Source organism: Gordionus sp. m RMFG-2023, chromosome 3 (assembly GCF_954871325.1).
Source record: "Gordionus sp. m RMFG-2023 chromosome 3, tfGorSpeb1-WG-v2, whole genome shotgun sequence".
Classification (NCBI taxonomy): Eukaryota; Metazoa; Nematomorpha; class Gordioida; order Chordodea; family Parachordodidae; genus Gordionus; species Gordionus sp. m RMFG-2023.
In genome coordinates this window covers 8,643,539-8,659,242 of record NC_088777.1, presented here as the reverse complement: position 1 = coordinate 8,659,242, position 15,704 = coordinate 8,643,539, and the positions used below count along the sequence as shown (strand labels likewise).

General features: G+C 26.3%; 2 protein-coding genes across 4 annotated transcripts in view; both read right to left on the bottom strand.

Annotated features, from left to right (window-relative positions):
• Positions 1-609: 609 nt before the first annotated feature.
• On the bottom strand, positions 610-6,086 carry LOC135926692 (tyrosine 3-monooxygenase-like). The gene is made up of 10 exons (XM_065462624.1): positions 6,062-6,086; positions 5,526-5,617; positions 5,115-5,182; positions 3,303-3,356; positions 3,037-3,182; positions 2,700-2,835; positions 2,480-2,606; positions 2,307-2,402; positions 977-1,110; positions 610-857 (listed from the first exon to the last, which is right to left on the bottom strand). Exons 1-10 carry the CDS (start codon positions 6,084-6,086, stop codon positions 719-721), a joined length of 1,017 nt encoding a protein of 338 aa, XP_065318696.1. The 3' UTR covers positions 610-718.
• A 3,137-nt stretch (positions 6,087-9,223) lies between these two features.
• Positions 9,224-15,704, bottom strand: part of LOC135927190 (tyrosine 3-monooxygenase-like) — a 29,968-nt gene continuing 23,487 nt past the window's right edge. For 2 of the 3 annotated variants that reach the window (XM_065463141.1, XM_065463142.1), the window contains exons 10-14: positions 15,542-15,677; positions 15,260-15,386; positions 15,082-15,177; positions 12,746-12,879; positions 9,225-9,711 (exon numbers count right to left, since the gene is read on the bottom strand). In XM_065463141.1, coding sequence (XP_065319213.1) covers positions 9,534-9,711; positions 12,746-12,879; positions 15,082-15,177; positions 15,260-15,386; positions 15,542-15,677 — 671 coding nt within the window. In that variant the 3' untranslated portion in view covers positions 9,225-9,533. Of the gene's footprint in view, positions 9,712-12,745; positions 12,880-15,081; positions 15,178-15,259; positions 15,387-15,541; positions 15,678-15,704 lie in introns of all 3 variants that reach the window. The other variant, XM_065463143.1, reaches the window with a different exon arrangement.

Genomic DNA, 15,704 nt, shown 5'->3' with positions numbered 1-15,704 from the left:
TTTTATTACAAATTATTAGTGTATTATAATTATAATAGTATGTTGAAACAATACATAATAGAAACAATTTAAAATAAAAATAATGCCCGAAATAAATATACTAGAGAGATAAGACAACAACAATAAGAATATTAATTTTGTTTCCTGAAAAATAAAAACCTGTAAATACCAGTTTATAAAAATTTCTATAGGTTCAATTAGCTCCTTAATAAATTTTAAGGTTCGGATTAAAAAATTAATAAATTCTAGAAGTTCGGTTAATTAAGAGTAAAGCATCGCTATACTGTATCGGCTATATGATATCAGATATATTTTTTGTCGACAGATATCGACGATACTTTTACATATATTCAACCGCTGCTCTTCAGTTCTACAATATTTGAATAATAAATGATATATGATATGACTAAAATATAATATTTTTCATTGTTATATATAAATAGAAATGTTAATAACACATTATAAATCTCAATCTATTATATAAAGAAACACTCGGTATTATAAAATACCAAAATTATTTTTTGCAGAGAACCATATATTAAATAAAGAATGCATTAAAAAATATCCATGTAAAAAATGCAAGAGCTTTATAAAAGTAAGAGTGTCTATTTTAGGGTTATAATAAATATTCTGATGTCATATTCTACGGATTTTAATTTAAGAATACAAAATAATGAATTTAGAGATGTTTGGTGAGATTTATATCAGAGGCAATTTGTTAAGCCCAGGAACCAAACTTGTTTGACTCGTAATTTAACCGATCGGATAACAACTTTACGTTGCCCACCTTTATGATGCACTGAGTGAACGGGTTATAAGCAACTTCGAAAGGTCTTTGAAATTTCATTGTATATTTCCTATAAAAATGCATGTCATATATTTTATGTTTCACAATAACATTATTATATATTTTTTTAAAAAATGAGTTATATTATAGTTATGATAGGCTCATTAATAAATAAATATTTTCGTTTACAATATTTGGTCTATAGAATCTTTAAAACTTTCCGCAACAAAATAAATATCTTGATAAGTTATGTCCTGGTATGGTTGAATAGCAATTTTTTCTGGTTCAAAGGGAAGCAGTTTGGGATTATTAGATATGGAATGCTATCATTTTTAAAATAAATAAAATAAAATAATAGGTTAATATAAAATGTTAAAAAACGAGATCAGGGGATAAAGAAGCTAGTATTTTAATAATTGTCAGCAAGAGGTCAATTGATACGTTAAATACATTAAAAATGTTATTATTTATGAAATATTTTTATATAAATATCTAAATTATATTAAAATATGTTTATTAATCAATTTTTTCAACTATGAACAATAGATGGCAAAATAAATTTTTATTCTAAAAATATAAAACAATGGTTATTTTATAATTTATAATTTGGCAGACCAACATATACAGGAATTAAATCTAATTATAATGTTAAATTATTACTTAAATTAAATTTATAGATATTAGAATATTTTAAGTATATATATGATATCAATTTCGTGACTATAGACCGATTTCTACCTTGTTAGGTCTCATCATTATAGCAAACTAATCAGAATTGATTATTTTAGGGTTATGGTCTATTTCAAATGAAGAAACCCTAATTGTTATATTATTTCTAGATCCAATATGATGAATATAAATTAATAATAATTTATAAATTTATGCAAGCATGCTGCGCATATTTATAAGATCTCTAATATGAAGATGAAAGTGAATTGGATAAAGATGATTACTAATACTGTTTTAAGTAGGAGGGATGGGGTCATTAAGTCATATTTTAGTTAATATAATAAAATCCTATAGTAAAAATGAGATAACTAAGAATAGAAATATGTCAAAAGCTGCCAATATATCCAATATGTTATCAAACTTTTTAATTAGTCCCCTTCTCCCTTAAAAAATAGTTGGTATTGCGATAAAATTTATACAAAAATATCAAGATTGAAATTTATGTGCAAAAGTAAAATTGGTAAGAATACATTTAATATACCATGATTTCAAGAATTTTTCAAAAGTAAAATTGATAAACGAACTACGCTGAATTGGGCGATTGCAAATCTATAGAGAGCAAGAACAAATTTATCGATCAAATCAATCAGGATTTATACTTCATTTAACTTCGTAAAAATAACCTGGTATGGCCATGTTCAAAACTTAATTTTAAAAAATTATTAAATAGGTTCAAAACAAGAAAATTTAGTTTTTAGGGGCTCTAATTTGATTGGTATTTGAGAGATCTTATATAACCAGAAAAAATTAACCCACTTCTCAAATGCATTATATGATTAAATTTGAAAACTTCTAATTCTCCAAAAGATGACATCAATCCAGCTCCGTAAGCTTTAATTTTTCCATTTTCTTTGCATAAACCATATTCCACCGAAAACCAATAAAGCTTTATATTTATTTTAGAAAATTAGATAAATATCCTATTAAAATATTATTTCATTATAAATATTATTATTTTTTTACGGTAGCCAATTTATCAATTTCTTCCTCGCTAGCACCTAAAGAAGCTAATCCTAATTCCTGAGATAGTTGGGCAAATTCAGGATCTGCTAACATAGGAATATGGCCTAGAATTTCGTGAATTACGTCACTTTTAATGTATAGGAAAATTAATTTTATTTAAAACTTGTTAAGTTATTCATTTTAACAATGAAAGTAAAAATAAATATAAACAATAAATTACGGTTCAGGAGTGTGCCATGGCATAGAGGTGTGCCTCATGTATTGAGTGGCCTGAAAGACTCTGAAAGCTAAACTAGCAAGAAAATCTCTGGCCGTTAGTAAGCCAGCCGCTGGCCGCAATTGAAATCCCGATTTTCCTAGTTAATTAAGTTTAGAATTTAAAAAAAATTCTAAATATACACACGTATGTTTATATTATAGGATGCAAATTAATAGATTAGGGTTAAATATAATTAAAAAGCAATAAGTTCCTTACTTTTTAAAATTTAACTTGATTATTACTTTTTCAACAAAATATGAATTTAGGGTTTAGCATTTTTTAAATAAAAAAAAACTACTTTTCAAAAAATTGGAGAGATCCTCTAATTGAGGGACAACTGTTGGTAGAAAAATGCCTTCATTTTCTAATAATTCAAAGAGTCTATTGTATTCTTCACAAGCGTAATGCATGTGTAAATCTTTGCATTTTTTGTATATGAGTGACCTACGAAAATTGTCAAATAAAAAAAAATCATAAATAATTAAATGAATGGATCTTCTAAATAGATTTTTTGAAATTAAATTATAAGAATGCTTAAAATTTTTTATATATAAGTTTATAAACCATGTTTTTGTTTCTTCCGGTGTATATTGAATCCTAGGTATGGGACCATCCATGCTAGAAAAATTATGTAAACATATAATCCATTTATTACTATCAATCAGAAAACTTTTAAAATGATATATAAACTAGATTTCTTCACTATAAATAATATATTATATAATTTCTTATACAAAAAGGGGGGGGGGGGGGTTCATGATGCAAGATAACTGAAAGCGAAATAAAATTTTCTTAAAACAAAAAAAGGAGGATACAGAATGAATAGCCATTGGCTTCAATTTTAGAGGCATCATTTTCTTTTAGAGATGGATCCTAGGAAGGAATTTCTTAGAAAAATTGAATTTTAAACCATCTTATTATTTCAAAAAGTTTTATTCATTGGGAGAAGGAGGTGACGGCGGTGGGATATTAATTTTATTTGTTAAAACAAAAATTTGCAAAACTATGCAAATTTTTAACTCCCACGTTTAAAATCAGGGTATCGGGGTTCGAACCGACAGTTTAATTCTTCAGTTTGATTCCGATTCTTAGTTAGATATATTTAAATGGATTAGTTTCATTCCAGTTATTTCTAAAGGAATTTTCGTAGGTTCGTTCATTTTCACCATTTCTTTTCGATTCACTCCGATTTTATATGTTTTTAAATTTAAAAAAAAATAATAATTGCTCATATTATTTTGTTGATACCTAATATCTAATAAAAAAATATTTTTAAAAAGAAACCTTATCACCTATAAATTTATACTAATTTAATTAAAAAATAATAATTTAAATTATGTCATTTATTTAAAATATATAGATATAATTTCAAAAATGTTATGAACCATTTTAACCCGGTTCGAAAGTAAACTGATCAGTCTTTTCGTTTCAAAAAAATTCTTATGTTAAATCATAACTGTTAGATTTAGTTACATGGTTCGGCTGGGTTCGATACAAATATTTATTATTCATTTAATAACATAGTAAGTATATAGTGTATTCTGGAATTTATTTAAAAATAACAGAGTTGTTAAAGTATCTAGAACAAAAATGTAATAATATATAGATACATTATATAAAGAAACTAATTCTAGATATTATTTATCTGTATCTATTTTCAGATACTTTTTAGTTATATTTTGATATAACATTATTTTACGTTTTTTTTATATTATAAATAATAATATTTGAAATAAATTCATTCTATGTTATGTCCTAGTTAATTCATTTCAAAAACAAACTAGAAAAAATCAATTTTACTCAATTAATGACAACAATAGTAAATTCTTAATATTAGTTGATGATCAATTAAAGTTTTCAAGCGAATGCCTATGAAATCTAACCATTATTTATCATTTAATAATATATTTTGTATGTAGATGAGAAATCAATTCAAAATTCTTTTTAGCTAACCTCAAATTTAACAATAGAATCCTAAATTAAGATTTATGCTCACCTTACATAATTATAATAAAAAATGCATCTTGCGGAAAAATACTGAACGCCTAAGAAATCTATATCATTTAATTACATATTTTGTATATGTGTTATTAAAGTTTGACAATTATTATTTAATTATATATTTGTTATGTAGATAAGACATCAATTTAACAATTTTTTTTAGCTCACTCCAAATTTTAATTTTAATAATAGAATCTTACATAATAATAATAAAAATGTATCTTGCGGAAAATTGTGTCTATACTTAAATAATTTATAAAAAAACTCTATCACCAAGCAGATACATCTGCAACTCTATTTGGATTCATTTGAATAATATTTTTTAACAATTCTGAAAATCTTATTATCATGGAAATTTAATATTCAAATTTTTACAATTTATAATCGAATGCCATTTTAACGATACTGGCCCTCCTTTTTCTGTATTCTTTATCAGCAAAGCCCTGTGATGTGTTATTTGACAATATAAAATTTAATCACTTATAATATTGAACAAAATGAATGTTTGATTTTAAAAAGTAACTAAACTAATACTATCTTTTAAAATTTAGAGTCGCAGAAAGACCAGATCTATTCAGTGAACAAATCTGCAAAACTTAATTTAATAATCGTAGCAGTATTTACAGGATAATTCTAAAAGTCAGTTGGTTTATTAAGTCTCTAATAATATAAAGCTTATTTTTTATATTTTGATGTACATTGTTTTATTGACATGATTTTACAACTTACATATATATATATTCATATAAAAATGACAAATTATCGCAATTCAGAATGTTAACCAACCGGATGTGAGCAATGTAGTTCTGGCTCGAATTTTACCAAGATGTGATTGCACAAGTCTAAATCCGATATATGCTTCGGTATCCATATATCTTCTTTAAAAAAAAAGATTTTATTATAAAAAGAAAGAAAGAAATTTGATTGCCAAGTAAACTACTAGGTTTATAATTAATTAATAAATTTTAAGACAAATTTTATTAACTATAAACAAATGCAACAAATTTGGATTATTGTTTCTTCACAGTTTCATTATAAAAAAATGTATCTGGAGAAAATTTAAGGGTTTCAAAAAAATATATTTTAAATTTGAAAATTCAATTTTTTCAAAAATGTAAAACTATCAGAAAGTATATATAAAAAAAAAACCAAGTTTAAAAATAACATTTTATAAACTTATTTCAGGTGGATGAAATGGACTAAAAATTCTTATTATATATTCAGTTTCAAGAATATGACACTATATTCTGCTGCTTATATGTATTTGTGCCAAATAACTAGTAAGAAGGTAATAAAGTAGATCATTTTTTTTAAAGTTTTACCATTAATTTTGAGCCTTTTAACCATTTTTTTGTGACCTATCTCAGATGCAACTTTCTCGGGCAAAGTAAGTTGAGAGTTGGAGAAAAATGTTTCGTTGAGCAGCACCTCACCTACTAGGGCCCCAATGGGTCTAGAATTACCGTTCTAATTAAAGTAGGATATTGTTATGTAATATGAATATTAATTTCAAAAAGCATTGTTTAACAGAGGGAAAATAAGTCAAATAATTTTAAAACAAAAAGGGTTGGTATTATTTGTCAAAATCAGTCAAATATTTATTATCGTTGATTTAATGATAATTAAATGATCCGAAATTCACTAAAAATATATATAACTGTATGAATAGTAAAAAAAAAGAAACGTAAGAGAGATAACATAAAAGTAAATTACTAACATCAAGACTATCCTTTTCTAATGCTAGATTTTGTTTGCCATTATATGTCCTTTTCGATTCGTCATTAAATTCATTTAATAGATCTATGCTCATCTTGAGAAAAGGAATAAAAAAAAACTGAACAGGTAATTAAAAAAGAGAATAATTTTACAGAAAAATTTAGTAATAATTAAATATAGTATTTATAATTGAAATTGCATTTTCAATAAATTTTTTTATTCCAGGTATTTTAACTTTAGTGTTGCTTAGTTCAAATAGATATATAGTTCAGAATTCTCTAGACTCCCCCCAAACTATTAAGCCCTTCTGATTAAAATATAAAGGGATTCAACTACAAAATGGATACTGCTATGTATGATGACTACTTGGTTGACTTGTTATTGACGCATGAATTACACCCGCCCACTCTTTCCACCGTGTTAGAGAAAAGTTAGATTAAATTCAAGGATTTACTTCAATTTTATCGTGGAATAGTATATATATATAGTATGTATTAAATTTTATTTTAACAAATAATACTTATTTGAAAAGGTCCTTACAGCGAGATTACTAAAATAGAAAATATTTTTCCTGGAATAGGTAAATAATTAAATTTGAATTAATTTTAAATATAAATTTTAACCCTTATTTAATTATTATATAGAAGCAATTATTTATTAAATGCATTTATTGATTGGTGTTTACAGATAAATGTCATAAATGTCAATTTTTACAGTTTTTCCTTTTTAAAATCATAACATGGAGTTTTTTCTTTTTTTAAAAAAAAGGTATATGTTTAAATTTTTGGACATGGTATAAGATCTTGATTAACTTTTTAGTGTAAACAAATAAATTCTGAATATTTAATCAAGGTCAAATCAAAAGTATTAAAAATAGATCAGACATAAAAAGAATTTTGAAGCGTTAGCTAGGTAGCTCTAAAAGTAGAACTGAAATATCTAAATTTTCCACATCAAAGGGAGAAAAAAATAGCGGTATAACAAAAAAAATTTTTTTACATAATTAAATTTGTATTAAAAAAAAATGTTTGATTTAATTAAAACATATTTTATCGAATATTTTTTTTTGCGGTAAATTTTTTTAATTTTTTAGTCTTTTGTCGTCTATTTTTAAAAAGTCTTTTTTTTAGATCTACACAATATATTATATAATATATAAAGATATTTGGAAATCTAAATATGTAAATTATGTTTCTAATATTAATAATATTTTTCAAAAAACGTCTTTATAATTATTATCCCCCCCCCCCCCCCCCCCCCACGATTTCAATAAAGTAGATTAACGAGGACTTGAAGGGATGATTAACAGAACATTCAAAATAATTTTTCCATTAACTTTTATACAACTGTCAATATATTAATGTTAGAAAAGGTTTTCAGGCCCCCACCCTCTCCATCTAGACTTAATTTGAAGGCTCAAATTATTATCAATTCCGTCATTGAATACTTTTTTAGCTTTTATTTTTGGACTTTATTCGAAATATTAGGTTTCAAAGGGTTTTAATCCTCTTCCCTCACCATATGGCCTACAGGAAGAATTATAATTGTTTAAACAGTTTAAAAACCTTTTCATTAACTTTTGTTTGATGCCCAAGGTAATATATATGTTAAACAAATCTGACCCCCATCCCTAAAGCTCCTGGCTTATCAAAAAATAGGCTAAAAGGCACGTATAGAGAATTTTTTTAAAAAAATAACAAAAAATAATTTGTGAGTGATTTCGTTCTCCTACTGATTATTTCAAAAATAACTTCTGAAATTAAAAAAAATTTACTTATCAAAATCGAAATTGTCCTAGCAAAAAATTCTGAAAAAAATCAATAAAAATTCTTAGCTTCATCCAAAATTTTGAATTCCTATAGAAATTATGGAAAAATTCAGAGCTTTTCAAGTTTCTATACTAAAATAAATACTAAGGCTAGTAAAAGATTCAGTTTAAATTTATAAGATACACTGATACAACCTTTTTTGCAGATAACGATATCAAGGTCGATATCCCGACACTTAGGGTTTCCTAGCTGATACTCCGATATTTCGGGTTTTCTAGCCGACTGGAACCGATTATGAAAAATATCCTATATAAACATAAAAAATAATTTTAAACATCATCAATAATTTATTTACTAAATATATAATATTATGAAATAAATTTTAAAAAAAATTATTTTATTAAATAAAAAATGATCCGAAAAAATTAACAACTTTTTTATAATAAATCATTATTTTTATTCAAGAAATTATAATATTTTTTTGTGCAAAAATGTCTCCAGAAGTTACTCAACTAACCTTTAAGAGGGTTAATGATGACTAGATTCGAATTTTAAAATATCTTATAATATTTGTTTGTACATTTTTTTAAAAAAAGAAGCATAATATAAAAAAATTCGTAGAATTATAAGTTGTGCCATGGTAATATCCCAAATCTCAGCTCAAAACTTTATCGGATGAATCCTATTAGGACGAAATTACTGGACTTAAAACTAAATTTTTTTAAAAAAATAACAATAATCTAATAACAACTTGTTTATAATTAACAATAATTTTTGAAACTTAGTAAGAACTATAACTTAAGTTATTGGTTAAAATGCAAGGTAACTATAAATTAATTGAATAAGATTGGTTTCGAGTTAAACCTCAATGAAATTAACATATTATATATAATATTTATTATAATTATGTTGATAGAAATAGATATAATAATATAATCTATTTATAAATATTTTAAGAATTATTTATAAAAAAATACGCAGTTTCCGTTTAATAATATTTTTTGAATAATATATATGTAATGATTACATAATGACTAGAATATCAAATCACCGATTAATTCAGTTATATAATGTACTTGCTATTTCCAAAACAACTGTTAATATTTTACATTTAAAGCGCATCAATATTACATGAAATAAACAACATTGATAAGTTTCATATTTGTAGAAAAAATATTCTGTATTATAAAATGTCATTATTTTTTTACCTACTTAGTAATAAATAAAGGATGCATAGAAAAAAAATCTGAATAAATTTAAGATTTTTTAAGACAAAAAAAAATGAGATTATGGGAGGTGTGGTGGGGTTTTATTTTAGATAGTTACTGGTGTGTAATTTATTAAGCCCTGAGGCAAGCTTATTTGAATCGTAATTCAACCTATCGGATAATAATTTTATGTTGCGCACCGAATTCAAGTTTATGATGCATTGAGTGAACGGGTTATAAGCAATTTCGAAAGGTCTTTGCAATTTCGTTGTATATTTCCTATTTAAAAATGTATAAATATATATATATAAATATATACATTTTTCAATAACAAGAATTGTATTATATGCCGTAAAGGGATATGAAATCCGAAGGGATTTCAAAAGCATTTCATGAGAGGGTTAGAATACTCGGATTTGACCTGAAATGTATTCCCTTTTGATTAAGTACCTACACTATAGTTATGCAATGATTGCGTTTTTAACCCTGCTCACCTACCTTCTAAAAAATTAATCCGTTTGCCCACCCACTCATGGTTGTTTTTTCTAAATTCCCACGCCCATTTATTAAAAAAATATGTTTAACAAGCAGCCAACCTACTTAAAACTTATACTTTTTTTAAATAATTTTTATGTGAACCTTTTAATTCTTTTAATGTGTATTAATGATTATATAAAATTTTAGTTGTAATATTAAAAGAATACACTTGTTTTGTTAAGCGGTTAGTTTGAGCGGATTTTTTAAAACGGCTAGCTCAATATATTAGCCAGAAAAATATTGCATAAGCCTCGAGATTTTGCTAATAGATGTCCAAGCCTTTGTGCCACCTATGACCAAAAACTTCAGACTTGCATAATATGTGACCCACGGGCAAGAACTACGCTTACAAATAGATATATTATTGTTGGGTTCGAATCCCGGTAAATATTCTTTTTTCTTAATCTGGTAAAATATATATTTTTCTTAATCTGACAAAATTAATCAAATAGATACGATTCAAAGTTTTTAGCAACTTTAAAATTCAAACTATCCTGCACAAGATAATTTAATACATTGATTACACACCTAATATTATACCTATTCCTGAATATTTAGGGATCATTAGAACTTTATATGCATCAAGTACCAATTCAAGTACGAGATTTATTTAAATACTTTTTTAATTCTTGAATTTATGTATAATTTAAAATAAACCATTATATTGGGAATCAGAATTTTCTTTTTATTTGATGAGGGATGAATCAGAAATTTTCCTATCTTATGAGGTGTTATTTAAAAATTTATATTATTTGGGGTTGTTCTAAAATTTTCCATTATTTTTATAAAATATGTTAATAAAGTATATATTTAGTAATTTTAATTTATGTGTATTTTATTCATTTGTATTTTATAATCTAAAAATTTATTCTTACTAGATAAGAGTTTTGTGTTAAAACCTTTAAGAAGGATCCATTCCACATTGAATTTTATACAACTTTATATCTCTTAATTAGGTAATTTTTATGCATAAGTAAATATTTGCATCTCTCTTATCTTTTCTGAAATTGGCCTCTCTACATGCATTCCATAGTTTTGTATATTTTCTCATAACTTCATAATTTAATAGTAGAATGTAGATTTTTCATAACTTATTATAACATTTTTGATTAAATGTATAACTTTTTTGTTTTACTTATATATAATTTAACTATGATTAAAGTTAACCTCCTATTATTTGTTAACTTAGAATATCATTTTATTTTTTCTATTGTAATTTAATAACAATGTCTTAAATTTATATTTTGTAACTAAGTAATAAATCATTTGGAAGGGTGGTGGTTTGTTTAAAATTTAAATTAGGATGAACATATTTTTAGCATGGTACTTTAATATGTATTCTTGATTTTCATATAAATACCAGGAGCTAACCAGTAGAATGATAGGTAAATCAGATATTTCCCCTTCATTTGATCCTAATTTTGAAAAATTTTCCCAATAATATAAATGGCAAAAAAAATATATACATATTAGACAGATTTAATTCGTATAAACCCCTACATAACACCTATTTTTCTGGATCCAAGGAAAAAATAAATTATTCTGGGTTTTCCTGGGTTTGGGAAATATTTTTCACATTAATATATACTTGGAAGTAGCTTAAGAAACATTTTTTAAAATTAATATAGTCTTAGATTCCTGAAAATTTTTTAATTTTAAATATGGGTTAGAAATAGGCCTGAAATTTTCTTTTGGAGACATGGCCAGGTTTGATCAATAACCCAGGCCCATGCAACTGTTATATTCTGATTGTATTTTTAAATGCATTGTGACTTTTTATATATTTTATTTCAGTTCTCAACTATCAAAATTATTATGGCTTTTTGAGAAAATTTTCCCAAGTGCGTGGACCTGGCCTGTGAATTTTTTTGATATTAGGCATAGGTGTAATATTTAACACAGAATATTTATATGGCCCTCAAGTAAAAGCTAGTTTAAATATATTTTTATTCAAAAATAGTATTCATTCTCAGTCTTAATGGGTTGGCCTTTGTCTGAAGTAGGGGTGAGCTGGGTTAAAATAGAATAAAAAATAGATATGGTTTTTAGAGATTTACCTATCTCCCGGATTGGTAGAAAATTTTGAAAATTACTATGGGTTGGCCAGGCTTGGGAAAATTTTTTTATAAAATTTTTATAGGTTGGGCTGGGTTTGAAAAATAATTTTATAAATTATATTAGGCTGGGTTTGGGGAAAATTTTTGAAAAATATTATGAGCTAGAATGCTTGAGAATTTTTTTATTATTATCTATGAGTCAGACATTGGGCTAAAAAAAATTTTTTGCAAGCCTGGGCTCGGCCTGATAAAAAAACCTATGCCAATGAAAATCTGATTTTGATTGTATTTTTAACATTATGATTATTTAAATATTTTATTTCAGTTCTCAATTACCAAAATTATTATATTCATTGGGCTTGGAAGAATTTTTCAAAATTATTATGGCTTTGTACTTTGCCTGGGAATTTTTTTAATATTAAATATTAGGTATAAATGATCAGTAATATTTAACAAATAATATTGGTATTGTCAAGTAAAAGCTTTAAATTTAATTTTACCAAACCATACTATTTACACATAGTTTTAATGGATTAAACCTAGCCTGAAGGGGGGGGGGGATTAAAAGAATAATAATTGGATATTATTTTCAAATAAGAGGTAACAACTATCATAAAAGTAAGAAGAATATTCTCATTCCCCGTCATTTTTGAAGGTCTATCTTCTAGTATATAAATAAAAAGCTAATATAGGTGTAAACAAATATTTTTCATTCTTACAATAATTGGTCTTTAGCATCTTTAAAACTTTCTGTGACAAAATAAACGTCTTGATATGTTTCATCTTGATATGGTTGAATAGCGGTTTTTTCTGGTTCAAAGGGAAGCAGCTTGGGCTTATTTGATAAAGAATGCTAAAATATATATTTTTTTTAAATATTGAAATATATATTTACAAAATGTGAAAGGATAGAGATCTAACATCGGTGTGGCAAGAGGTCAATTGACCTCTTAAATAAACTATTTTACAAATAAACATTTAATATTGAAGAACTACCTTCTAATTCCGAGAATATATACTCCAATCCTCATAAATCTTTCAATATGATGTCATCCTCACTGCGCATTAGCTTGAATTAAATGCCTTACAGAAGAAATACTCAATCTTAAATTTGGGCATCTATCTTGGTTACAGGCTACCTTACCAACTAAATCCGGCAATATTGACATAAGATCGCCCTCGCTACTTTCCATAAGCGCCTTCATATCCTCTCACCTGCTGCGAGCCTATCATACACACAGTTACAAACATCCTGACCCCTTGCTTCTGCGGGTAAGATCTCTTCAAATCTCTCTCATGAGTCGATCCTCCCTCATCAGCATGACATAAGGGCTGGGATAACCCTATACTCCGTTGTATACCTAAATCGAGGAGCCAACACGAGGACCAATCTCTATTCTTCTCCATTTCTGCAGGTAGTGGTACGAATTTCTCGAAACTTTCTCATTGAGAAAACTTAATCAACTACTAAGAAACAATGAGATACGTCATGCCGTGGTCTGAGACTCAATTCTGAAATGGTAATACCCTATTTTATTCTCTGTGAAACATTACTCTTTTAACTATAAGCGTTGTAGACGCAGATTCAATTCAAATTGCAATAATACTTAAGTCAGGGCCTTAAAATCTGCTGGCATTCCATCACGAGACATAGGTCTTTACAGTTCCAATGGTAAACGTTCTGATGGTTCTACCAAATCGCTTTCAAAAGGGGAAATTCTTAATCTGGAACTCCTCGTGTATTGATCCTCCTGGCCCTTCCTATATAAATAGGAATGCTCTTATATTGAGGCTAATAAACTCGCTAGATATTCGCCGTCAATACCTACCAACTCTGCCCATAATCGTCACGACAACGTTGTCCGGCTCTCACACCTTAACCTTTTTAAATAGTTGGAATTCGAATTTCTAGGATCGAGGATCCCAATAAGGGTTACTACCTGCGTAAGAAGCTGATTCTATAAAGATAATAATTCTCAGCTTTACAATTCAATGAACGAGACCCCGTGAATGAGCAAATGTAATAGTAAATTAGAAAAATTAATAGTAAATGAGCAAAAGTACTTGCTAATTAGAAAAATGGCATTTCGCTTAAAAGCCCAAAATGGAATCAAATTTAATAGCAAATAGCTAAATAATATAACAAATGGGCAAATGTTAAAAAATTTAATAATGAAAAAGCAAAATATACTAGCAAAATGCCGTTTCGCTTGAAAGCCAAAGGACCAAGCCAAATTTAATAATAAATGAGCAATTGCATTAGCAAATTTTTCTTAAATTGAAAAAGCTAATTTTTGAGAATAATATTGTCTCTTTTATACTTAATAAACATTTGGCTATAATATTTTCTTCCTTTAAATTCACACCTTATAGAAGAGAAAAATATATATTGTATAGGAGAGAAATGTAAATTTTATCTAGTCCATTTTAATATCTTTCTATCCTAGGTTTTGTAGTTTTTGCCTATGGATAATATTTAGCATTAGGATTGTCAGTCCAAATATTGCATTATTCGCTATTATACAATTGTGAGTGCTGCTTACAATACTGCCATTTACTAGATACAAAATATATATCATCTTAAAAATAGTGTATTTTTGATAAAGCCCATTACTAGGAACTTCTATTTTAACTTATATGATCCTGAAAGAAGGTGCCATTTAAAAAAAATTAGTACCTTAAATCCCTTCTTTAGAAATAAAGTGATCTGTTTGAGGTAACATTGTCACAAAAAATAGATATCGATTATACAACAATCTCCAGAATTATTTTAAAAAAATATACATGGAAAGTATATTAGCTCCGTTGTTTCCGTTGGCGATTCTTACTAAACGAAAATAAATTATCAATAATAGAAGGAATCGAATCCTAACATCTATTATATATATTAAAATATAATATCCAACATTGCTAACTAAGGTGAAAATAATTATTTTTAATTTGACCAGTATTTGAATGGTCGCATTTGACCGATCAAAAAGTTAACATACAACTTATCAACGAATACAACTATATAAGATAAATTTATTTTGTTCTAGGAAAAAAGTAAACAAACTTCTAATTCTCCGAAAGATGACATCAGTCCAGCTCCGTAAGCTTTTATTTGTCCATTCTCTTTGCACAAACCAAATTCCACTGAAAACCAATAGAGCTTAATTTTTTTTTAAAGAAAATTTTTGTATTCGAAGAATATCCAATGATTGATATATATATATTCTTATAAATATAATTACAGTAGCCAATTTAACGATTTCCTCATCACTAGCACCTAAAGATGCTAATCCTATTTCTTGCGATAGTTGGGCAAATTCGGGATCTGCTAACATAGGTATGTGACCAAGAATTTCATGAATTACGTCACTTTTGATGATAAATTAATATTTTGTTTCGCATAAAAAAAAGGGCCACAAATTATTATAAATTAGATTAAACTTTAAATAAAAATTAAAAAAGTTATTAATTTTATGAAGGAAAGTGAAGAAGAAAAATGAAAATTAATAGAAGTAATAAATAACGGTTCGGGTGTATGCCATGGTGCAGAAGTGTGTCTCATGTACTGAGTGGCTTGAAACACTCTGAAAGCTAAACTAGCTAGAAAATCTCTGGCCGTAAGTAAACCAGCCGCTGGCCGCAATTGAAATCCCGATTTCTCTAGGTTAATATTTGTTTCAATTTACA